Source organism: Jaculus jaculus, chromosome 1 (genome assembly GCF_020740685.1).
Source record: "Jaculus jaculus isolate mJacJac1 chromosome 1, mJacJac1.mat.Y.cur, whole genome shotgun sequence".
Lineage (NCBI taxonomy): Eukaryota > Metazoa > Chordata > Mammalia > Rodentia > Dipodidae > Jaculus > Jaculus jaculus.
Genome location: NC_059102.1, coordinates 56,813,556 through 56,839,706, shown reverse-complemented (window position 1 = coordinate 56,839,706; position 26,151 = coordinate 56,813,556). Strand labels below are relative to the sequence as shown.

General features: G+C 45.2%; 1 protein-coding gene across 1 annotated transcript in view; it reads left to right on the top strand.

The window, feature by feature from the left end:
- Dmrt1 (doublesex and mab-3 related transcription factor 1) overlaps positions 1-26,151 on the top strand; it is a 114,594-nt gene that overhangs the window by 26,890 nt on the left and 61,553 nt on the right. The window contains exon 3 of the mRNA XM_012947621.2: positions 20,203-20,486. Within this exon, the coding sequence (XP_012803075.2) occupies positions 20,203-20,486 (284 nt within the window). The remainder of the gene's footprint in view (positions 1-20,202; positions 20,487-26,151) is intronic.

Below are 26,151 nucleotides of genomic sequence, written 5' to 3'. Positions count from 1 at the left end.
ATCTGACTTTTAGCATTGCATTGCTTTAACCACTTGGTCACCTTGCCCTAAGAATCAGATGTTTACTAGGGATAGAAGTGCCAAAACGTTTTGAGGATATTATCTTACCAAAACCAAAACCACTGCCTCTTCCTCCCCTTCAGCTGTGGTGGTACACAGTGAAGACCATGCCACATTCATGTCCGGAGGCTGGCATTTTTCATTGGCTTTTCTGTGTGCCAGTCTTCCTTCCTTTGCAGTTGTGTGCACTTTTGGAAATAAAGAGCTTTTTGTTTTCTGCCCCCTGAGCTGCTAGCATTGTAGTCTGTAGTGAATTCAGAGCTAAAGTCATCCCTAGATTACTTTTGCTGTAAACTGTAATGATTTGCTTCTGGCCATATTTCTCCCAAGGTCTCCTATCTAGGTTACTTGTAAGGCTTCTCCTCCCCTCTCTTGTTCTCTTTGATCTTTTATAATTGGCTTAAAACTCTCCGTCCTTAATCTGCAGTGACTTTGTTTCTCCTCCCTATTTTTGTCTTTTCAGTCCCCAAGAATTTAAAATCCGTGTCTTATTAATTTTCTACTTCTTTATGGTGTCATATTTTGTGTGGCACTGTTAATACTCTTTTCTTCTTGTCTAACCAGTTGCTTTATCTTAGCTGTTCATGCAACGGCACGGTGTCTGTATTTCGGCCTGTAATAAGCAAAGCCTCACACAGTGTGGAGCTGGTGGACTTGGTGAACCTATGGACACCTGCTTCGCACATGGTGATGTGCTGTGAAGGGACCGAGTGGGTTTGGATGAAAAACATGAGCTTGTCCTTAGGAGTTACTCTTTCTGGGGAAAATTACTATGATTACTCACAACAGCTCTGCTTTCTGTCCTGGGGCTGTTGGGTTTTTTTGTTGTTGTTGTTTTTTGGCGGGGGGCGGGGGGGGACTGTGTCCTCTGAAGCATGCATATTTCCTTTAAGTCTGGCTTTTCAACCCAGAAATTCTCCTGGGCACAGTACTGCAATCTCTTTTCAAGGGTCAGGTGTGCTGGCACTTTTCTAGTTCAGAAATAGATCCCAGATGGCTCTTCCTGTTTTGTTTACTCTTAAAATCCTGAATTCCTTGTCTTTTTCTTGACTCTCTAAGGCTTTGTTTACACTTATTTTTTAAAAATATTTTATTTGTTTATTTGCAAGGGGAGAGAGAGAGAGAGAGAACAGGCATGCCAAGGCCTTCAGCCACTGCAAACTAACTCCAGATATATGCACCACATTGTCCATCTGGCTTAACGTGGGTACTGCAAATTGAACATGGACCATGAGGCTTTGCAATCAAGTGCCTTTAACAGCTGAGCCATCTCTTCAGCTCAGGACAGGCCTTCGAGTGATTTTCAAATACAGTACTTTTAGAAAGAACAAGGCCAGTGTTGACCTGCAGGGAGAGGATATGGAAGGGGGGAAAGGAAAAGAACAAGACAGTCTTGCCCATGGTGGGGTGCACCTGCCTGTGGTGCCCAGAAGCAGAAAGTCTGGTGTTCCTGTCTATTGCTGTTCCATGCCTGTTCTTCCGTTTAAATGATTAATTATGAACTTTATGGAATGAACATATCTCATGTTTGTCATCTTCCCATTGGGCTATTCTCTTACATATATCCCCTTAACCCCACCCCCACTCCACTGTGTGTGGTCTCTGGGGGGGGGGGATGCCTCAGGATACTCCTTCCTATCCTGTGGCTCTTAGAATCTTTCTACTCCCTCTTTTGCAGTGTCCCCTGAGCCTTCGCAGGTATGTTTTTTAAAATATATTTTATTTATTTATTTGCTAGAGAGATAGAGAATGGGTGCACCAGAGCCTCTAGCTACTGTAAAATAACTCCAGACACAAGCGCTACCTTGTGCAGCTGTCTTATGTGGTTACTGGGGAATCGAACCTGGGTCCTTAGGTTTTTCAGGTAAGCACCGTAACTGCTAAGCCATCTCTCCAGCCCTTGACCAGCATGTTTTAGGTCTACTTTAGTGTTAAGCTTTCTGCAACCTCTGAATTTCTGCTTGGATAAGTTTTCAGTGTCTTCAGTGTCTTATCATCATCTGAAGCTGGTTGTCAGGTTGGCAGTGAGAGCAGCACTCTTGTTTAACTCTTTACATCCTCCGTAATGTCTCCTTGAACCCTGGCAGATGTAATAGAGGTGGATCATCTTATGCTAAAAAAAAAAAATTCAGATTCTCCAACCAAGAGCAAGAGTAGTCCATGCCTGTTCTTATTTGAGCTGGAGTCTCTTACTGACTTTGGAAACTAGCCTTTTTTTTTGGAGGGGGGGTGGTTCAAGGTAGGGTCTCACACTGGTCCAGGTTGACCTGGAATTAACTATGTAGTCTCAGGGTAGCCTCGAGCTCTCAGTGATCCTCCTACCTCTGCCTCCCGAATGCTAGAATTAAAGCCATATGCTACCACGCCTGGCTTCCTAGCCATTTTTTTAACAAGCCCCAGCGATTCTTTGGTCTCTGCTCCTCTTCCTCCCCATAGGACTGGGGTTACAGACATGCATGGCCATGCCCAGCTATTTATGTGAGTGCTGGGGATCCAACTCAATCAGCCTCTCAGGCCTCAGGACCTCATGCTTGCACAGGAAGTGCTTTTAACCACTGAACCATCTTTCCATCCCATCTTCATTAAAAGAATGAATTTAAAAAGTTAAAAGAATTAATTTATTTATTTGAGAGAAAGAGGCAGTGGGGGGGGGCAGGAGAATGGGCATTTCAGGACCTCCAGCCACTGCAAATGATCTCCAGATGTGAACGCCACCTTGTGCATCTGGCTTATGTGGGTTCTTGGAAATTGAACCTGGTTCTTAGCTTTGCAGGCAAACACCTTAACCGCTAAGCCATCTCTCCAGCCCCCCATCTTGATTCTTTATTGAAATTTTATTTCATATTCTATCTGTGAACATAAAAGGAACTTCTTTCCATGATGTCTCTATTGGATTCCTTATCTCCCTTCCTTTGGATTTTTCATGACCTTTGATTCTATATAATAAAAACCAATGCCTTATTTTGTACCAGTATGTATTGTTTTGGGGTCATGACCCTTAACTTACTGTTAATTAAGTAAACAAGCAAGTGCTTAGTTTTACTCTTAAGCCAGCATTGCTTGGGTTTAGAAGAATCCAGTATTGTTTCGTATCCAAGGTGGGCTAAACCTTGAGATTCAGGACAGTTAGGAGTTGACACGATTGCAGTACAGTTACCAGGGGCTGCCTTTGGACTTGGCAACCTGTGCCATAGACAGAGGAGGTCTCTTTCTGCCTGGGCCTGCTGGCTTGGAGTTTCTGACCTCCACCTGGCACAGGCAGTGGTTCTCGGAAAATTCTTTGGGTTCCTGATCTACCTTGCATACCACCAAATAGCTGCTTATATGACCTTTGTAATATAGCATTTCCCAAAGTATGTTAGATTTCAGAGATCCAGCCCCATCATACCTCTACAGCGCAGATCATAACATGAGGAAAGAATATAGATATGGAATAAATGTATTTTATTTGACAGGCCCTGCATATCTCTTAGTAACCTTTTTTTTGGTTAAGATTTGGTAGAGTTTTCCACTAAGATTTTAGTTAGGGCTAAAGTTATGGCTCAGTACAAGAGCACGTGTTCAATGAAAAAGAGGACCTGGGTTTAATCCCTAGCACCACACACAAAATGGTTTTAGCTGGGTGTGATGGCACATCCCTGTTGTCCCAGCTACTTGAGAGAGTGAGGTGAAAAGACCACTTGAGTCCTGGAGTTTAAGACCAGCTTGGGAATCAGCAAGGCCTTCTTCCAAAACAAAGGTTGGGAATATATATTAGTGTAGAACATTCGCCTAGCATGCCTGAAGCCCAGAGTTCTATCTCCAGCACTGTGGGGCGAGGAGGAGAGGCAACAGAAAGGCAAGGGAAGTCAGTTGTGGCGGCACGTGTTTCTAATCTCAGTCTGTAGAAGGAGCAAGGCCAGCCTGGGCTACATAGCAAGCTTTTGACCAGTCTTCTGGAGAACAGTTAAGAGTTATCTATGCTGTTTGCTGCTTCCCTGGTGTGTGTGTGTGTGTGTGTGTGTGTGTGTGTTGTACATGCATATTTTCATTCTAAGTTGCCAGAGCTTTCAGGATCTTTGAACTTTTGGAAATTAGCCAGCTTTGTCACTGTTTAAAATCTAGGGTCTCTTGGCTTCAGCCTCCAGCAAAGGTGGCACACCTGATTGGTTGGATGAGCTATGTTACCTGCCTGGGTGGAAATTGGTCTCAACTTCTACAGTGGAATGGTTGCAAGTACGACGCTGCTGTGCTCTTCATTGTGGGGTGAACAGTATTTCCAGCGAAGCGGTTAGCTGTGAAGACACTTTAGTGCTGGTGACGGGACATCTTGCACAGCTCAGGGTAGCTTGTGCGCATGGTTTGAGATCAGCACACAGCACTTAGGCTGGCAGCTGGTGGGCCCCGCACGGCAGTGCATGTAAAGGAGGCCAGAGCAGGAGCAGGCTGCTTCACCGGCAGCTCAGAAGATCGCAGGGTCGAGGCTTTGGGCCAGTGCCAGGCCCTCGGGACCAAATCATGTCCCCTGGCCCTGCCTTGCCCAGCATTTCCCAGTGGAAGGAGAAGACTCTGACTGGCAGTTTTTCTTGGCAGCTGAAGAGCTCTTGGTGTCAGAGCCACACCTCCATGTTGTGCTTTTAATAGGAGTCATTCAGTCTGTTTCAGGAAACCGTCAGGCTGACTTCCTGGGGTTGGCAGCAGCTGTCTGTTACCCCAGAGTCCACAGGGCACACCTCCATGGCTCCCTTTTCCTTTCTGATGCAGTTTGGAGGACAAATGACCGGTCTCATCCTGAGCTCTTCAGCTGGGGTTGGTTCCATGCCAGTTGACTTGCTGCTTGGATTTTCACTGTATGGAAAAAGGATAAAATAGCTTCCAGGTCCTTCCCTGCAGTCTCATTCTGTGAAGATTAGGTTTTATCCTCTGTGGTTCATATTATGTGGTTTGGTAAAAATGATGGTTGAAAGACTGGATATGAGTTTTTATGTGTAGCATCAGCTGTTTCATTGGGAGGAGTGTTATTCCAAAGGAAGGAAAAGCAGATGGAAAGAAACAAAGGGAGCCATAGAAACTTTGAGCTGCAGGTGAAGAGATGCCTCAGGATTAAAGGTGCTTGTTTGCAAAGCCTGACAGCAAGCCAGAAACACAAAGTGGTGCATGTGTCTGCAGTTTGTAGTGGCAAGAAGCCCTGGGTATGCCCATTCTTATTCATTCATATGCATTTTCATCCCTGTCTTCCTGCAAATAAATATATTTTTTTGTTTTGTTTTTCAAGGTGGGGTCTCACTCTAGCCCAGGCTGACCTGGAATTCACTATGTAGTCTCAGGGTGGCCTTGAACTCAAGGTGATCCTCCTACTTCTGCCTCCTGAGTGCTGGGATTAAAGACGTGCGCCACCATGCCTGGCATACATAATATTTTTTAAGAAATCCAAATTGGGGCTGTAGCATTTAAGTGCTTGCCTGTGAAGCCTAAGGACCCCGGTTCGAGGCTCGATTCCCAAGGACCCACGTTAGCCAGATGCACAAGGGGGCGCACACGTCTGGAGTTCATTTGCAGTGGTTAGAAGCCCTGGTGCACCCATTCTCTCTCACTCCCTGCCTGCCTCTCTCTCTCTCTCTCAAATAAATAAATAAAAATTTTAAAAAACATATTTAAAGAAAAAAGAAATCCAAATTGGCTCACTCTGAGAAGTGTACACTTGACTGACTTGCTTCTGCGCAGCCTGGGGCTTGGCGGTGCGGTGGGCCTTCTGCAGGAGGAGCCAGGGGAGAACTGCCAACAACCAACAAGCATGTGGTTCCCCTGGGCACAGCTGGCACTCCCTTCCCCTGTCCTGTCCCTGCTAATGTTGACCAGCCAGGAAATGTAAAGGTGCACTTTGGCATGCAGCACTGGATGTCAGTTCTAGAACATTTGAAACCCACATGAAATACCAACATCTCATTTTCTTTTTAAAAATAATTTCTTTTATTAATTGAGAGGGAGAGAGAGGAGGGTGGGCATGTCGGGACCTCTTGTTACTGCAGATAAAACTCCAGACACACATGCCACTCCGTGCATCTGGTTTTGTGTAGGTAATAGGGAATTGAACCTGGGCCATTAGGCTTTGTAAGCAAGTGCTTTTAACTACTGAACCATCTCTCCAGTCCTCTAAATTTCATTTTCGTCACTAATTTGAGCATAATTCCTCTTCTGACCAAAAAGTAAATGGGGAGACATACACGTTGAACTTGAGATTTCAAGTTTCTCTCTCTGTTCTTTTTCCCTTTCCTGCCCTACCTGGTTGCAGTCTTTTTTATTTCATTTTATGTTTTTTTTTTTTTAAAAAAAAAACATGATACAATTAAACAGGAGAATCAAGGAAAAGGGAGTATAAAGGACTAAGATAATTTTCTGTTTGGCCTGTCAGCTCCCACATAATGGAGAGTTGATTACATTTTATTTTCTCCTTACTAGGGAGAGGTGGATTTCTGTGGCACTGAGAAAAGTACACCTGAGTAAGGTCTGAGCTATTTTTTTGCTGGCAGTTCACTGTGCCTGCAGTGTGCCCTTGTCCTCTGTCGTGGGCTTTGGAACATGCCATTGCAGTCTGAAAGGTCAGGAGAGCCTCCTTCACAAGTGTGTTAAGATGGAACCGTTAGCTCTACCAATGCGCAAGTCTGGAGGTCACAGACGAGCCAGGAGAAATAATTACACACAGTAATGGGCAATTACTGATAATGGCCTTCCAGGGGCAGCAGAAAAATACACAGCCCCGCTGTCTTGGCTGGAGTGAACACTGAATAGCACATTAACTTTATAGCAAACTAAAAGTTCGGCCCTGGAACTGCAGCAACCCCCACCCCTGCCCCTAAATAAAACCTCTGTCTGAAGGGAGGCAGTTTTCCAAAGCATGACCCTGAGAAGAAGGGGAGGGCCAGGGGGGACAGGGGTCTGGAAAGGGAAGGAATGGTGAGCTATCCCCCACTGGTTGAATCTGTCACTCGGCAGAGGTGGTCCCCGTCATGCACAGTAAGCGGTTGTTGATTCCCTGGCACCACGTTTGTGCTTGACATTTTAAATAGGCCTGTCATGATTGTCTTGTGGGAGAAACATATTGTTCCTGCATTTCCTGATTATGGCTTTAGGGAGTGATATCACAGTGCCTGCACTCAAGGCTACCGTCTGACCTCAGAGTTTGTGTGCCCTTCCATGTTAGGGTGCTCTCCCCAAGCGCTGCCAGGTGCAGCCCAGCTTCCTGCAGTGCCCACGGAGGAGCTCTTGGGACATTTTGACTTGCCACACGATTGTCTGGTGGGTCTCTGGCTTGATGGCAGACAGACACCCTGTGCTGTGGTGGTCATTGTCACTGCAACACCAGGCTTTATAGAGCACTCACCACTGTCACATGTTTTACTCCATGGTTCATGTAGGTGGTGGCAACATGCCCAGGTCATTACTTGCCCCATGGTCACGTGTCTGGACATTCCAGAAATGGTTCGCAGTTTGAGCTGGAGCCTGAGGTCTCACCCTGAGATTTGTTCTTTGCCACACTGTGTCACTCTTACAATGATCAAGGCCGAAAGGTAAACCCGAGGTGACGCTTGGAGAGCCAGCTGAGCGCGAGATGCCCACGGCTCTGAAATCAGTTCTTCTGAAAGAGAGGCGTGGGGAAGACAGAGGCGCTCACACCATCCAGAATCCTTCCCGATGTTCAAAGTTGAGGATCTCAAGTCATATCTGCTTTACTAGAGACTAAAATTGGGAAATTAAAAAATATCCTTAAGAACATACCCACTCATTGTTAAACTAAGTAGAGCATTTTAATGGGAAAAAAAGCCACTATTTTCCCCAAACGAAAACTATCGTGAATGAAAGGAGCACACTGTCACATAGCTGCGGCTCTCCTTTCTGTCGGATTTAATGATAAGGTGCAGCTAGATTTGCATAGCTGCTACTGCAGGCTGTGCCTCTGATTGAAATACAGGAGAAACACTCAGCTTACAAAGGCAAATCACTGGAAAAGGGAGAAAAGTGTTTTAATAATCTTTTCAGCTAACCATTTTCAGTGACTTTTTTTGTTTGTTTGTTTGAGGTAGAGTCTCACTGTAGCCTAGGTTGACCTGGAATTCACTATGTGGTCTCACGGTGGCCTCAAAGGAGATCCTCCTACCTCTGCCTCCCGAGTGCTGGGATTAAAGGTGTGCGCCACCGCACCTGGCTTCCTCTTCTTTGTTGTCTGCTTTTTTGTCTTCCTCCACCAACCATGAGAGAACGTTGATAGTGTGGTTCTTACGCAGGTCATGACAGTTTCTATGAAGTCATGACTGAAATGGCTACTGTATATCCAGAAGATGGGATTCCAAAACACTCCACCCCATCCTCTGGCTCTTACATTCTTTCTGCCCCCTCTTCCTCAGTGTTCCCTGAGCCTTGGAGGAGTGACAGAGATGCCTCATTTAGTGCTGAACACTCCACTGCCACTTGGACATGTTTTGTGTCTCTTTCCTAGTTACTGTCATTTGCAGAGAGAAGTTTTTCTAACCAAAGGTGAGAATGGCACTAGTCTATGGCCATGCACATACATATGTAAAGGGCAATCTATTGTGTGCACACAATGCATCAGTTAAACCAACAACAGTAGCTTCTCTCCTGGGACCTGGCCCTTTTAAGCCATGGACTTTTGACTAGGTTGTCAGAACCTGGCATGAATTTCGTCCTGTGGAGCTGGCCCCACGTCCAGCGGGAGTGCAGTTGTTTACCTCCCCATAGCAGTGGGCGCAGCTTGCCTGGCTGGCCAGTGGGCAGTTGTGCAGAGTCTACTGCGGGGTAAGGCTGTTGATGACTTTTCTCCCCCAGAAGCCTGCACAGCACTTTCCAACACTGACAGCAGCCAGCAAGGAAGTCACTTCCAGCTCAGATCCAGTTTTATTTCTCCGTGTCTGGTCATGGAAGCATCTGGTGTCTACAGTAAGAGAGTCTTCCCATCTAGTGCTGGTGGGCAGCCAAGAAATGCAGTAATCTTGGAAGTATCTTATGACCATGCATTTCACCTGATAAGATGCATGCATACAAACAAAACCTTTGTCCCCTGAACACCACCCATGCACCTTCCTAAGAAGTTCAGGGTAGGGGATGGAGAGATGGCTTAGCGATAAGGCCTGAAGTCTAAGGACCCAGGTTTGACTCCTCAGAACCCACATAAGCCAGATGCACATGGTGACGCATGCATCTGGAGTTTGCAGTGGCTAGAGGCCCTGGCACACCTATTTTTTTCTCTCTCATTATTTTATTTATTTATTATTTTTTGTTTTTGACCTGAAATTTACTATGTAATCTCAGGGTGGCCTGGAACTCATGGCGATCCTCCTACCTCTGCCTGCCTAGTGCTGGGATTAAAGGCCTCTGCCACCACACCTGGCTCCAGATTGGACATTTTTATGAGAGAGAGGGAGAGAGAGAGAGAATTGGCGCACCAGGGCCTCCAGCCATTGCAATTGAACTCCAGACGTGTGCACTCTCGCGTGCATGTGCAACACTTGTGTCACTGTGTGTCTGGCTTACATGGGACCTAGAAAGTTGAACATGAGTCCTTAGGCTTCACAGGCAAGTGCCTTAACCACTAAGCCATCTCTCCAGCCCCCCTCTCTTAATCTTGCTCTTAATAAATAAATAAAATTAAAAAAAAATTTAAAAAGAAGTTCAGGGTAGATGTGGATGGATAGGGTCCTTTGTTTTCCATTCTGGTCATTTCTTTCATTTTTTTTTTTTTTGTTTTTTTTTTGAGGTAGGGTCTCACTCTGGTCCAGGCTGACCTGGAATTAACTCTGTAGTCTCAGGGTGGCCTTGAACTCACGGTGATCCTCCTACCTCTGCCTCCCGAGTGCTGGGATTAAAGGCGTGCGCCACCACGCCCGGCATTCTGGTCATTTCTTAAAGATTATTTACATCACAGACACTGGAACCATGCCAGTGAGTTTTCTGTGCCATTTAATGAAAGTATTTTATTTTTATTTATTTATTTGAGAGAGAGAGAGGGAGAGGGAGAGGGAGAATGGGCATGCCGGGACTGGAAGCAAAAGAACTCCAGATGCATGTGCCACCTTGTTAATCTGGTTTACATGAGTACTGGGGGACTGAACCAAGGTCCTTTGGCTTTGTAGGCAAACACTTTAACCACTAAGCCATCTCTTCAGCCCCTACTTGTACCTTTTTTGTTGGCTTGTTTTGAGACAAGCTAATAAATGAAGCATATCTCAAATCACAATCCTCTTGCCTCAGCCACCTGCTGCAGGGCAGCCCCGATTAATGAGCCTCTAGGATTTTGTGAATGTAGGAACAATTTCACAGTTATTTGGATGTTGAATGGAGAAGCCTCAAGGCTACATTTTTCTTAGAGTAGTCCCATGTAATTAGAATTTTCATACATGTAAGGATGTCTCAGTGTCACTCTTGATCCATGAAATGCCTTCTTCAAATGATGTAGTGTTAACTTTTTTATATTTTATTTATTTAGAGAAGAAGAGAGAATGGGCATGCAAGGGCCTCCAGCCATTACAAATAAATTTGAGATGCATGCGCCACTTGTACATCTGGCTTATGTGGGTACTGGGGGATCAAGCCTGTGTCATTAGGCATTGCAGGCAAGCGTCTTAACTGCTAAGCCATCTCTCCAGCCTGACGTAATATTTAAAAAGTCAGTTTTTCTTAAAAAATGAGGACAACGACTTGTACTTTTTCTGTGCCCTCCTAGTATCGAGTACAGGTTAATTGGTGATAGATAATTTGGAAGTGTCATTTTTACTGGTAAACAGTTTTGCCTGACTGATAACTAATAACATTCTGACTCTAAGTATGACAGGCACCTCAAGGTGTGGAGTTACAAAGACAAAACATTGAGACACTTAAATGTGACAAATATGTGACAAAATTGTGACAAATTTTGGTTTCATGTATGATTTTTTTTTTTTTTTTGAGACAGGGTCTTGCTTTAGCCCAGGCTGATCTGGAATTCACTATGTACTCTCAGGCTGGTCTCGAACTCATAGTGATCTTCCTACCTCTGCCTCCCAAGTTCTGGGATTAAAGGTGTGTGCCACCATGCCTAGCATTTTGCGATTTTTTTTTTTTTTTTTTTTACTATATATGCAAGATGTAATTCCAGGTTGGGACATAAAAGATTCAAAATGCAACAACTCTGGGAATCAGGACACTAGGGAAGAGAGGGGAAAACCTTCAACCACCTTAAAATTAATTACTGGTTAACTACCATTAATATACCACAGTCCTAGAGACCAGCATATAATACTCCAAGATCAATAAGGGGTGTTTATCATGTGCGGGTATTGATCTCATGGAAGAGTGAATCATATTTCACACTGCGTATGTGCAAAAAAGTAGCAGAAGGATTGTGAAGCCTTATGGAAAACGGGATGTTGAGAAGGCACTGCGTCACGCAGGAGCATTAGCCTGAGAGGGATGGCCTGCAAGCAGTTTTCCCGTGTGTTCCTCCCTAGGTCCCTTTGCCTTTCCCAGCTGCTGGATCCAGTTCAGCTGATCTTCCTTCCTTATCTCATAATTGAGGACTGTATCTGCCCGTAGTACATGCCACACACTAGACTCGCTCAACATGAGGCATTATGCCTATAATTCCAGCACATGGGAGACTGAGGCAGGAGAATCGGGAGTTCGAGGCCAGTGTGGGCTGTGTAATGAGAAATTCATTCAGAAATAAGCATGCTTGTCTCACAAGTGCAAGGCTCCTGGGTTCGGTGTTCAGTACCGTGTGGTTGAGGAGCGTCCGTCGTCTTCCTCTTGCCATTTACATCTCAACAGAGGACCTGCAAGGCGGTAGTGCTGTAAGGAGCCGCTGGTTAAGAACGCTTCCACATCCTCTTGGGCATGGTGCTCTTCTGCCTGTTTTTTTTTTTAAGCTAATGTCATTAAGCAATCTTGGTCAATTTTTGTCTAGAAAGAGATAGTGAAAACTAGCTTAAGAGTTTTTAACCAGTCTCTCTCTCTCTCTCTCTCTCTCTTTCTTTCTTTCTTTCTTTCTTTCTTTCTTTCTTTCTTTCTTTCTTTCCTTTCTTTCTTTCTTTCTATCTCCCCTTCCTTCCTTCCTTCCTTCCTTCCTTCCTTCCTTCCTTCCTTCCTTCCTTCCTTCCTTCCTTCCTTCCTTCCTTCCTTCCTTCCTTCCTTCTTTCTTTCTTTCTTTCTTTTTTGTTTTTCAAGGTAGGGTTTCACTTTGGTCCAGGCTGAGCTGGAATTAACTATGTAGTCTCAGGGTGGCCTCGAACTCAAGGCGATACTCCTACCTCTGCCTCCCGAGTGCTGGAATTAAAGGCGTGCACCACCATGCCCGGCTCAACCAGTTTCTTAAGGCGTTTCTTTCAATCTAATTCTGACTTTGTACTTGCTGGCATTGCTTGTGCGATTTAAGGTCTCTGCTGTGACATCCATGACGTTGTGGACTGGCAGGAGGAGTCACAGCCAGGTGACAGTTGCCACATTCAGTGCAGGTTTACAGCGTTGGTTATTGGGTCTTACTGTTTTTCTTTCTTTTTGTGAGTCACAAAAAGTGGGTATGTTTAGTTTCTGTCTTGTTTGTATATGGAAAATCACTATCAGCTGATTTCTAAAAATATTTTTATTTATTTTCAAGGGGGGGAGAGAGAGAGAGAGAGAGAGAGAGAGAGAGAGAGAGAGAGAGAGAATGGACACTGCAAACAAACTCCAGACACATGTGCCACCATGTACATCTGGCTTACATGGGTCCTGGGGAATTGAACCTGGATCCTTTGGCTTTGCTAGCAAGCACCTTAATGCTAAACCATCTCTCTAGCCCCTAGCTGATTTCTTTTTTTTTTTCAAGATAGGGTCTCGCTGTAACCCAGGCTGATCTGGAATTCACTATGTAGTCTGAGGGTGGCCTTGAACTCACAACAATCCTTCTACCTCTGCCTCCCAAGTGCTGGGATTAAAGGCGTGCACCACTGTGCATGGTCATAAGTCTTATTTGGAAAGATTTTTCAGGTTGTAGTAAGAAAATTAAATTTGACAGGAGGCAGAGGTAGAAGGATTGCCGTGAATTTGAGGCCAGCCTGAGATTTCATAGTAAGATCCATCCTGGGCTAAAGTGAGACACTCACTATAAAAAAAGAAAGAAAACTAAACTTGAAGTTTATCACCAATGATCAGCCTTAGCCTGACTTACTAACCCCATTGACATCCCCACGTTAGGGAAAATGATCATTGGTACTCTTTGGGGACCCATGCAGGAACCCTGCTGTAGCAGATGTGGAGAGAGGGGTATGCCCTACTTAGGTTCTCACTCAAGCTGGAGTGTGTATGGCCTGAGCTGTAAGCCCTGGGCAAGAATCCAAAGGGAAGCTGGTGGCTGGCCTGTCCCTGGAGACAGGAACGAACAGAGTACCTTGGAATTTAGAGACCATCCGACACAAGCCTCCTGCAGTAGAGCTCTCACTGTTGGATAGCGCGTTGTGCACCCCAGCCAGGCTTGTCTGGTCACTGTCCCTGGCACAGACTTCTTTTCTGTCGTTGTAACTGTTCGTACGCCCTTTCTTGCGGGCTCACCGCTTCTCCAGCTTGCTTCCGCCGCAGCTCATCATTCACCAGAGGCCTTGCTGACGTCCCCCCACTCCTCGTTCATCCACTTGGTGATTGATACCTGCCTGTACTGGCATTGTGCCGCTTAGATTACCGCTTGGAAGATTTTCACTAGATGCTTACTTTTACCAAATAGATTGAAATTTAGGAATGAAATGTTTAAAGTGAATGAAATGTTTAAAGTAGTTCATTGTGATTGCAATATCTCAACCACACTTTTAGAAGTAGTTATCTGATGACTAAAGAATGAAATGTTGATATAAAAATTGACTTAAGGTCAAGAATAAACCACTTCTTTATTACTTTCTCCTTTGAATTATCCAGAAGCCTTTTGGGCTGTCTTGTGTGTGCATATGTGTCCAGGCACATGTGTGAGTATGTGTGCATATGTGTGTATGTGTGCCTGGAGGTCAGAAGACAGCTTCAAGTATTGTTCCTCAGATGCCGTCACCTTTGTATTGTTAATTTTTTTTTTTTTTTACATTTACTTGAGAGAGAGAGTGAGAGAGAGAGAGAGAGTGAGAGAGAGAGAGAGAGAGAGAGAGAGAGAGAGAGAGAGAGAAAGAAAGGACGGAAGGGTGGGCACACCAGGGTCTCTAGCAAACAAACTCCAGATGCATGTGCCACCTTGTGCATCTGGGTTATGTGGGTACTAAGGAATTGAACCTGGATCCTTAGGCTTCACAGGCAAGTGCCTTAACTGTTAAGCCATATCTTCAGCCCCTGTATTTTATTTTATTTTTTATTTTTTTTGGTTTTTCGAGGTAGGGTCTCACTCTGGTCCAGGCTGACCTGGAATTAACTCTGTCATCTCAGGGTGGCCTTGAACTCATGGCGCTCCTCCTACCTCTGCCTCCCGAGTGCTGGGATTAAAGGCGTGCGCCACCACGCCCGGCTCAGCCCCTGTATTTTAAAAAAATGGTCTCTTACTGGCCTGGAACTCACCAAGTAGGCTAACCTGGTGGGGCAGTGAGCCCCAGGGATCCACCCGCCTCCACCTCCTTAGCACTGGGACTTAGAAGCTTGCACTATCATGAATACCCTTTAAAATGTGGGTTCTGGGGATTGTAATTCAGGTTCCACACTGAGCTCTCTTTCTAGTAACCCCCCCCCCCCGCGTATGGATTATTAAAGTTTGACATTATAGGGTTGCCCTGAGTACATGCTCATAAAATATGTGCTTAAATGTTTTTCAAATGGAAATAAATACTTGAGATGAGCTACATTTTTGTGATTAGAATAAGTGAAGAAAGTGGGTATGTGCCAGGCAATCAGAGCCTTTTGGGGAAGCAGCATACATGTATAAGTTAGGGTCTAAGTTGTAGTGATTTAGATAGAAGTCCAACTCTTTACATGATGGAATTCATTTGAATACTCCTATTTGATAGCCAGTTAAGAATGTCACAGTGATGTAGCCAGAGGCATGGTGGTGTTGCCTACTTTAGGGTTATGGTAGGAGCAGTTGTTTTGGGTCCTCAGAATAGTTTTGGAACACAATAGCATCATGTAAGTGCTTGTCAAACTCTGTGCTGGGTCCAACCTCCCAGAATCTGACTCAGCAGGCTGGTGTTGGGACTCAGATAATCTGCACTTTATGCAAATTAAAGCCACTCTGAGGTACCCTGTGACATTCATCAGAATGGCAACCATCAAGAAAACAGACAACAGACATTGGCAGTGCTTTAGGGAGAGAGGAACTCTCATTCACTTACTGCTGGTGGGAGTTCAAACTAGTACAGCCATTATAGAAATCAGTATGAGGTATCTCAAAAAATCAGAAATAGCCAAGTGTGGTGGCACACGCCTTTAATCCTAGCACTCAGGAGGCAGAGGTAGGAGGATAAGTTCGAGGCCACTCTGAAAATACATAGTGAAGTGAATTGCAGATCATCTTGGGCTAGAGTGAGGCCCTACCTAAAAAAAAAAGAAAGAGAAACAAAGAAAGAAAGAGGCCTCCCATATGACCCAGCTACCCCACTCCTGGGCCTGTACCCTAAGGACAGCATACCACCACAGAGTTGGTTCCCATTCATGTTTATTGTTGATGTGCTTACAATAGCTACGGATTGGACTTAGCCTAGATAGTCATCAACAATGAATGGAAAATGAAAACGTGGTGTATATATACACAATAGAATTTCTATTCAGCAGTATAGAAAAATGAAATTTTCAGGAAGATGGACTTGGAAAGAAGAATATTAAGTGAAGTGACCCCACGACTCAGACAAACCAAATAACATGTTCTCTCTGATAGGTGGCCCTCAGATCGTGGTGTGTATAAGCATGTGTGCCTGTAAAGGTGGGATGGCAAACAAGAGTGATTTGAGGAGATGAGTAGGAAGAGGGGCGAGGGTCAATCAAAAGGGCACGTGTGACATGTAAATAGAAAGGGAGAAGATCTGAGGGGAGGCAGGAGAGGTGGGGGATGAGGATCAGCTAAAACAAATTGTTTTTGAACTGAATCTCTGTGTGATGACTAAAAGAATTATTATTATTAGTGTTTTGTTTTGTTTTTTAAGCGGAGGCTGGAGAGATGGTTTAGTGGTTAAGGTGCTTGCCTGTGATGCCCTAAGGACCCAGTTTCAATTCCCAGGTTTCACGTAAAGCCAGATGCGCAAGGTGGCACATGTGTCTGGAGTTTGTTTGCAGTGGCTGAAGGCCCTAGTATGCCCATTCTTTGTCTCTTTTTCTCAAATAAATGAATAAATAAATAAGTTTTCAGAAAGGAATCTATATTCTAACCAAGCCTGTTGGCACAGGTTAGCTACTTGGTAGCCTAAAGCGGGAGGAACCCAAGTTCAAAGCCTATCTGGACTACATACTCAGTTCAAGACAATCTTGGAAACTTAATGAGACCCTGTTTCAAAATAAAAAGTAAAAATAAGGACTAGTTACATAGCTCAGTGGTAGAACAGCTTGCATAGTGTGTGTGAGGCCCTGTGTTCTATCCCACCACCTCAAAATAAAAGTAGATAAAAATTAATTGTATTGCTACAGGTTCTTGTATTATACTTCTGCCACTGACTCAGGGATCAGACTATGCTAAATCTCCAGAAGAGGCACGTGTTGTCCCTGGACACTCATTTTTGTCACCTTGGGGACTTTTCATGTAGTAATAGCATGCTCATTAAAGCTGAGAGTCATAAAGCTGTGTGTGCTTTACAGTGACCAAGAGTTTCAGTTTGTACATTTGGAATACAGATTTATGAGCTAGGAATGTAGCTCAGCGGTATAAATGCTTGTTTAGTATGCACTTGGGCTCTGGGTTCAGTCTCTAGCAACACATATACACCCCCAAAATGGTAGTAGTTTGCAGACAGTGTTTGTAAAAATTGAATTTCTTGAAAGTGCTTAACCATTTTGAGTGTAAAATTTGTAGATATGTTCTCTTGCAAAGCCCCAATGAATTTATTTAAATCTTTGTATGAAATTGAACTTTTCCAACGCATGTGTCAATTTATTGTTAAGGCTCAGAATAACTTGAAAGAAGAAATCAAATATGGCTAAGTGGATATTAATTAATTACAGGCAGCTGTTGCAAAGCACATCATTGTTTTGACCTGACCTAGCATTTGATTTGAGGTTTACTATGCCGTTTATTGAAGTCATTTTCTTGTTACCTTGAGTTATTACTGCCATCATTTTTTCCTTGATAAACTGAGGCCTGAGGGGAGGTGCTGACCCTGGCCATGCTACAGAAATTCAGGAGCTGAGCTGCGCCCTGATCTTAGAGGGCTGGAGGCTGGGGGCTCGGTTTCTTTCCATTCCTGCTGCTGTATTGTTTTATTCATATTGCTTTTGAAGGGCACGCCTGAGGGTCTCCAGACTTTTCCACTGTAGGAACGGGGTTATGCACTTAACATGCCTTACACGAATGTCTGAGCTTGTGTGGGAATGAACCACCAGTACTTTTAGGACTGGGTGATGGGATCCCATCATCATTCCTTTTCTGATTTAGACAGCTATCTGAGCTATCACTTTCGAGACTTTTGTATTGCTTTTCTAGTCAGATAAACAATAAAGACCCTACGCTGAAAACACAAGAATTAGAAACAAACGATTATCAGTCATGTCAGCAAATGGTTGTTCTAAGTAAGAAAAAGGAGTGTAGGGAAGTCAGGAGAGACGAAGGGGAGAAATCAGGTAAAACTGGGGAAGAAATCACAGGAGCCCGTAGCGGGCGGATTCAGGTCCTCTCCCAAGAGAGCCGGTGCTGACTTGGCAGTGAGGCCATTCCAGGCCTGTGCTGCAGGCCCTGAGCAGCAGTTGACCCCTCAGCTGGACCCCTTGGCCAGGCAGTGTCTCCTTGCTCTCTGATTCCTATCTTGGCTCCTCCCCTTTTCCTGGTACAGCCCTTGCTGGCCTGTGATGCACTTTCCAGTCTCAGTGGCTCCCAAGAGCCCAGGTCTTTTAGGCACAGTCAGCCTCCAGCCTGTGCCCTCCTGTGGCCTGTGTCTAGGTTAAACAGAACAGCCCTTCCTCTCCTGTTCATCTCCTCATGCATCCCGAGTCCTCACGTCCCGTCACACCTCTGGCTCTGTTGGCTTCGTGTTCCACATGCGCCTCGGCCAGGTTGTCCTTGTGTTTGCAGTCTCCTGCAGTCTCTGCCTGATCTTGGATGGCTCCCTCGTGGGTCTTCCTGCTTCCCATCTCTCCTTCACTTATGCTGAGAACTCGCCTTGGGCAAAGCTCCCCAAGCACAGTGGTGTCCTCGAGCTCCCGAATCTTCGATCGCTCGTTCCTGTTACATCCCAGGCAGTCCTGACAGCTGGGTGGAGGCTTTCTGGCGTGGCTCCACCCCACCTTACAGGTCAGAACCTTGCCCCTTCCTTCCAGTCCTTCCATGCGGCGCCTTGCCCGTCGCTCCCCCCTCCTGCCTTCGCCCCTCAGTCCTTGCCGCGCTTTTCTCCTGCCTCCTCTCACTTCCCCTGCTGTCTTTTTCTTCATCGTGTGGTGGCTAGAATGAACCCAGGGCCTTGCTCTCATGCTAGACAAGAGCTCATTTCCATGACGGTTTCTGATTCCTTCTTGGCTGCAGATAATCTTTCCTTACTGAGAATGTCCATCAGAGGTGTGGGTATTGCTGTGAGACTGGAAGGTAGCATGGTTAGAAATCCCATGGTGTAGTTCCTTCCAACCTACGCCATAGGCTCCTTGCGAGCAGGACAGAGGGTCTTTATGGCCTTTTCAGGGCCTCACTAACAGTTTACAAGCGCCCCTTTAAAGAGAAATTGGTCTACCTCTGCCCATGCCATCTTCCAGACACCTACAGAATACAGTGTCCACTATGGAAGAGGGCACGATGCATGCTTAAACTCAGCCTCTTGCTGAGTGCCTGCCAGAGGTAGGGGCAAAGGGGCAGTGCACCTTGTTTTGTGATAAGAATGTTCAGCTGGGTGTGGTGGTGCACAGCTTTAATCCCAGCATTTGGGAGGCAGAAGTAGGAGGGTTGACAAGAGTTCAAGGCCATCCTGAGAGTACATAGTGAATTCCAGGTCAGCCTGAGCTGAGCTAAAGGGAGACCCTATTTAAAAAAAAAAAAAAAAAAAAAAAAGAATATTCAGACAGGCTAACTGGATTTAACCTTGAGTTATTTGTTTAAAATTTTCACTTATTGGGCTGGAGAGATGGCTTAGCAGTTAAAGTTCTTGCTGGCAAAGCCTAAGGACCCATGTTTGACTCTCCAGATCCCACGTTAGCTGCACACACAATGGCGAGGCAAGGGCAAGGTCACACATGCCCACTAGGTGGTGCAAGCGTCCGAAGTTCAATTTCAGTGGCTGAGGCTCTGCCGTGCCAATTCTGTCCTCTCTCTAAAAATTATTTATTTTTTAAAAAATTGTTTATTTTTATTTATTTATTTGAGAGCAACAGAGAAAGAGGGAGAGAGAGAGAATGGGCACACCAGGGCCTCCAGCTACTGCAAACAAACTCCAGATGCATGCGCCACCTATGCATTTGGCTTACGTGGGTACTGGGGAATCGAGCCTTGAACTGGGATTGGTCCTTAGGCTTCACAGGCAATCACTTAACCACTAAGCCCTCTCTTCCAGCCCTAAAATGTATTTATTTGTTTAGAGAGAGAAAGAGAAAGGCAGACAGAGAGAGTTGACATGCCAGGGCTTCTAACCACTGTAAACGAACTCCAGATGCAAGCACCACCTTGAACATCTGGTTTACATGGTCCTGTGGAATTGAACATGGGTCCTTAGACTTCTCAGGTAAATGCCTTAAGCACTAAGCAATCTCTCAAACCCAGTCTGCAGTTTTTTGACATGAGAGTGGGGACCTCAGGTTGACATAGGCTTTATGTGATTTAAAATGACTGGGTATTATAAAAAGTGCCCAGCCAGAGGTCTTTTATCTGTGTCACTAGCATGCAGCCGGCCCTAGAACCTTCCTCTGTCCTGGCTACCGAAGCACCACATGGTTTTGTCTCTCACATGTCCGGATCTTTGGCACCTCTCGAGGATGAAGGGGAAGCCTGGCCAGTGTTGAGAGCTCAAGCTTGTGGTCCCTACATTAAAGCTGTGCTTTTTCCCTTTTTCTTTTTAGAGGGACGCATGGTCATCCAGGATATTCCTGCTGTCACCAGCAGAGGGCACGTGGAGAACACATCTGACCTGGTGTCCGACTCCGCCTACTATGGCAGCTTTTACCAGCCCTCTCTGTTCCCTTACTACAACAACCTGTACAACTACCCGCAGTACTCCATGGCCTTGTCTGCAGAGCCCTCCTCCGGGGACATGGGGAGTCCCCTGGGGGGATCTCCTGTGAAGAATAGCCTGCGGAGCCTCCCTGCACCTTACATGCCTGGGCAGGCCGGAAACCAGTGGCAGGTATGGTATTGCTCAGAGAGTTAGCAGGATATGTATGTGAAGCACACGCATATGCGTGTGAATGCACACGAGCACACAAGTGCTTAACTTCAGCACACACATGTAGGCACAGTGTGCAACACACAGGAAGTTTTCACTGGTGGTAATAATGCCATTTAACCCCACCGGCTGGTTCCAGGCACTTATAAGCAAATATGCATACATTTCTAGTGTTTGCTCTTCTTATTGTCATTTTGTATAAATACCAAGCTGGCCAGAGTTAGAAACACAACTAACTTTCTGGATAAGGCCCCTACTTCTTCCATCCTTGCCCACTGCAGAGCAACTTAGAAAGTGTTAGGTGCGGTTTTCTGAACGGCAGTGATCTTCCTGGAAAATTGACACACTGGGAAGGAAAGTGTGTGCATGGAATAAAGAGAAGGAACGAGGTCACCATTGTGTAGGGCAACAGTGTAGGCTGCACGTTTTGTTAGGAATGGTGATCTGTCTTTCATACTACGAGCATCTATTTTTAAAATAGTGTGCAGTCAAGAGCCCTGAATATTGAGTGTTTTTCCTTTATCAGGGAAAGAGCTTGTCAGGAACAGTTCTGCTTCCTCAGGTGAACCCTTTCCATTAGGTCATTGTATTGGCAGCAGATTCAAGGTGCCAGAAGCATTAAGACTAGGTGACCACATAGAGTATGCCATAGGAATGCGTTCCGAGGGGGTGTTAGGCTTGTGCCCACCCCTCACAAGATGCTGTGATTCTGCGAGACCTGTTCTCACCCGGGATGCATTGCACACCCAGGCAATCTCAGAGCTAGGGTTTGATCCCAACACAGTGCATCTGTCTGGGAGTTAGTACAAGTCCGTGACCTCCTTTTTTTTTAACCCTTTCTTGGCTTTGCAGCTTTATTAAGGTACAGTTGACAAAATGGTAAATATTTAAGCTGTCCACCATAGTAATCTGATGTATGTATATGATACGTGGTGATTATCACAAGCAAGTCACTGAGTCACCACCTTCGTTGGGGGGGCACTTAAGATTCAGTTTCTTGGTGTTTTGGGGTAGTTAGCATCATTTACTAAAATCATCAAGCTGTACAATAAGAGTTCTATAATTTACTTATTCTGTAACTGAAAGTGGAGCCTTTGATCAACATTTCCCCACTTTCTTCACCAGCCAGCCTCTAGCAAACACTGTTCTTACGTCTATTAGCCAAGGTTTTTTGTTTTGTTTTGTTTTTTTTTTTTTAGTCTGGACTTAAACCCAATTCTAAAAAATATGAATTGAAAATTTCCTCTAAGCAATGGTTTCATTTTGCCTCCTTTTTCCTTTTGTTTTCACTGACAACTTTCATAATTATACACAATAAACATGGTAATTCCCTCCCCACTTCTTTCTTTCTTTCCCTCTTCTTCTATTTTTTTTTTTCTTATGAGAGAGAGAGAATGAGTTGGCACGCCAGGACCTCCAGCCACTGCATTGAACTCCAGACACGTGCACCACTTTGTGCGCATGTGTGACCTTGTGACCTTGTGCCATCTTGTGCGTCTGGCTCACGTGGGACCTGCAGAGTTGAACATGTGTTCTTGAGCTTTGTAGGCCAGCGCCTTAACTACTAAGCTATCTCTCCAGCCCCTTCCTATCTTTTTGGGTGTGTGTGGGGGAGTTGCTAAGATTCAAGTCTCTCCCCTGTTTTGGATTTTCTTGCTACACTCAGTAATCTGACTTACGAGTATATTTATGTTAGCTTATTCTCCTGAATAGTATTTGTATTAGAAATGGGAAGTATTATGACAATAAAGGAAATGTGATAATTTATGGAGCTTCAAATTCAACCTCTTCAGGCCTTTCAGAGCACGGTAGATTTGATGGTTTGGAGCAGATTTTAGATTGATTCCTTGTTGGAAACTCCTGAGAGGAGAAAGACATATTTTAAAGACTTAAAATCTCAGCTCTTCCCACAGAGGTGCTGCGCCATGGGCTGCTTCTAAGCTTGGAGGACAACATAGGCGGGTGGTCTGTGAGCCGGTTGACTCCATTGATAAAGGGCGAGAGGAGACAAATCTCAAGTTTCCTGAAGAAAGGAGCCATCTCAAGCCCAACTGTACAGCACTCAGAAGTCTCTTAAACCAGAGGTCAGAGCCCCTGAGGTGGCAGGTGATGCCTGGCATGGTGATGTTGGTTCTTGCCATGTCTAGCTTGGGTCAAGCCTGGGAAGATGAGCACTTTCTGGTAGTACCTGGTCTTGGAAAGCTACCCCGTGAGGTGCCCAGGACAGTGATGTCCTCCAGGTGTCTGCTGCTGCGAGAAGCTTCACTCAGATATACACATGCATGCTAGCCAGAGTGCAAGGGAAAACCTTGGTGAGCTTCCTTAGCCCTCAGGAGACATGGATGGTTTCGACGCTTAGTGTCTCCCCTTGACCTACAAGGGTGGAAGGCTGCATATTGCACTAGCCCCAGGAGAGACACAAAGACATATGTCATGTGAATGAGCTTGTTTCCCCAGAGGCCCAGGTGTGAGCCTCCTTCCTTTAGCCAGGTGCAGCCTGTGTTATATTCTCATCTCACAAGTTCCTTTGCAGCAGTAGGTCCTGCCGTCCTGTGCTTGACGCTGTTCTCAGTAACTCAAGTAATCAGATCTGTTGTTGCTAGTCCTTCCTACTTCCCTAGGGAGCAAATGATGTTTCCCTTCCTCCCTCCCTCCCTCTCTCTCTTCCTTCCTTTTCCGTTTATTTTTCAAAGTATGGTCTCATTCTAGTCCAAGATGACCTGAAACTCATGTGGTAGCTCCAGGCTAGCCTTGAACTCATGACAGTTCCTCTACCTCAGCTTCCCAGGTGTAGATGAAAGGTATGTGCCACTATGCGTGGCTTCCTTCTCTCCCTCCCTCCCTTATTTTTTTGATACACATTATATATGTAATATATAATAAGTGTATAATATATAATATATATGTAACCTCTATGTTTATATATACTCAAATACACAAACATCACTGCATACAGTATTTGATAATTTATAATTGCATACAGTATTCAGTGCACTGACATGCTATAAAAGTATATAGCTTAGCAGTAGGATGAACCATATTGCCTAGGTGCATTGCAGACCATGAAAGCTAGGCTTTTGGAAGCACATTCTATGTCTACACATTCTGTGCTCTGTGTACAAGGTGAAATTTACTAATAACATAATGATGAGTTCTCAGAGACTCTACTCTTTTTTAGGTTTTGAACAGGTGTGGCGTATACATGTGTGTGTGCAGATGTGTGTATGGAACATTGAGTTTCCTCCTCTGTCGCTCTTGTGCTTTCATTTCCTTGAGAGGGCGTCTCACTGAACCTGGAGCTGCTGTTTTCAGACTGTTGCCCAGCCGGCCCTAGCAATTCTCTAGTCTCTGCATCCCATAGAACTGTGGTTACAGGCATGTGTGGCCGTGCACGGATTTGATAAATCAGGACCTGAGACCCTGATGCTAGCTGCCAAGTGCTCTTACCCACTGAACCCTTTCTTCAGCCCAGACTGTCCTCTGCAGGCAGGGCCAGGCTGTGTTCACTGGCTGACTGACCGCGGAGGTTCCACTCAGACGTACAATACGGCTTGGATATTCTTGCAAACTTTAAAATTGTTGTTTATTTATTTATTTGTGTGTGGGAGCACGTGTGTGTGTGTCTTACCAGTGCAAATGAATCCTTATACTACTTTAAAATAGACTTTTTTTATTGACAACTTCCATAATTGTAGACAATAAACCATGATAATTCCCTCCCTTTCCCCTTCGCATATCCACTCTCTGTCACATCCTCTCCTAAGTGCTGGGATTCCAGGTGCATGATAATATGCCCAACATTTATGCGGATGCTTGGGGTCCAATCTCTGGTCCTCACATTTACATGACAAACACTTTGCTCATTGAGACCTCTCTTTAGTCCCAGGGCATTTACAAAAATTATTAATTTATTTGTGCGTGTGCGAGAGAGAATGGGCACACCAGGGCCTTTAGTCACTGCAAATAAACTCCAGACTCAGGTGCCACCTTGTGTATCTGGCTTACATGGGTCCTGGAGAATGGAACCTGGATCCTTTGGCTTCACAGGCAAACACCCTAACTGCTAAGATATCTCTCCAGCCCACATTTAGTTTTTGTATAAAGAATCTACTGCCTTTGGTGGCTAAGGAAATGGCTTAATCAATAAAGTGCTTGCCTTGTAAGCATGAAGACCCAGATTCAATCTCTAGGATCTATATAAAATGCTGGGCATGGCGCTATGTGCCTGTAATCTCTGAGCAGGGGAAACAGAGATAGCAAGACTTACAGGGCTCACTACACAGCCAGTGTAACCTAATTGGCAAGCTCCCGGCCAATGAGAGACCCTGTCTCAAAAGAAAAAAATGGACTGTGTTTCTGAGGTTGTCCTCTTGTCTCCACACACGGGCACACACATATGCATATGTATCCACACACAGCATGGGCCTGTGCACACACAACCATGGTCACACACGCACACACATTGTAAAAGGAATCTGGGGCTGGAGAGATGGCTCTGCGGTTAAAGGTGCTTGCTTGCAAAGCCTGACAGCCCATGTAAAGCCAGATGCACAAAATGGTACATGCATGTGGAATTTGTGCCTGCAGTGAAGGAGGCCCCAGAATGTGTGCTCACATGTGCGTGCCCTTTCTCTCTCTCTAATAAATATTTTTTAAAAGAGAATCCAAGGGCTGGAGAGATGGATTAGTGGTTAAGGCACTTGCCTTCAAAGCCTAAGGGCCTGTGTTCGACTCCCCAGTACCCACATAAGCCGGACACACAAGGTGATGCATGCGCAAGGCTGCACATACACACAAGGCAGGTACCTGTCTGGTGTTTGATTACAGTAGCCAGAGGCCCTGGTCTGCCAATTCTGCCTCTTGCTCTTGTTCTCTACCTCTCATCCAAACAAACAAACAAACAAAAACAACTCAGTCTATTAGGCTTGCCTCAAAAAAAAAAAAAAAAAAAAAGAATCCAATGGCTTTTTTGTAGAGGTGAGGCTTCTGCACATCCCACTGTAAAATCAGACAAGTCACGGGGAATGACAGAATGGCTCAGTACCTACTAAGAGCAAACTGTTACGAGAGGGATAGAGGGAGGGAGGACCTCCTGGGACGGCATTCCAGAACTCCGCAAGCGGGCACTGCTCTAACCTTTTGGTCTGTCTCCAGCCTGCAGAGATTTGTGGCCCAATCACAGATTCCTGTCTTGTTGGGAAACAGGAATAACATTTGTGACACTGGAACAAACTCAACGATGGATGGCTGGTTCAGCTGACCAGCAGCTCAATTTCACTTCTGCATTTAATTGCCTGCAAAAGCTGTTTATTGCCTTGTGCACTCCTCCACGGCAACATTATCTCTTAAATAAACATGTTGTACCAGGTTGACAAGGGAGAGGTGCATATCAAGTGAGCAGAAATAAATATGGGAGGACCCTAAGCTGTGCATGGGATCTCCTTTAGCCAACTCAGGCGGCCTCTTGATGGCTGTTCTGAAGCTAGTGCACCAGATGTCTCTAGGCTGCCAGTCTGGCTGCAGTGAGGCACGGTCAGCCTTCGGGATTTCTGCTGGTGGTTACTTGGGTCTCAGTCTGTGGCACCCCAATTAGAATATGATTTTAAAAGACAAATGTAAAAGTGGA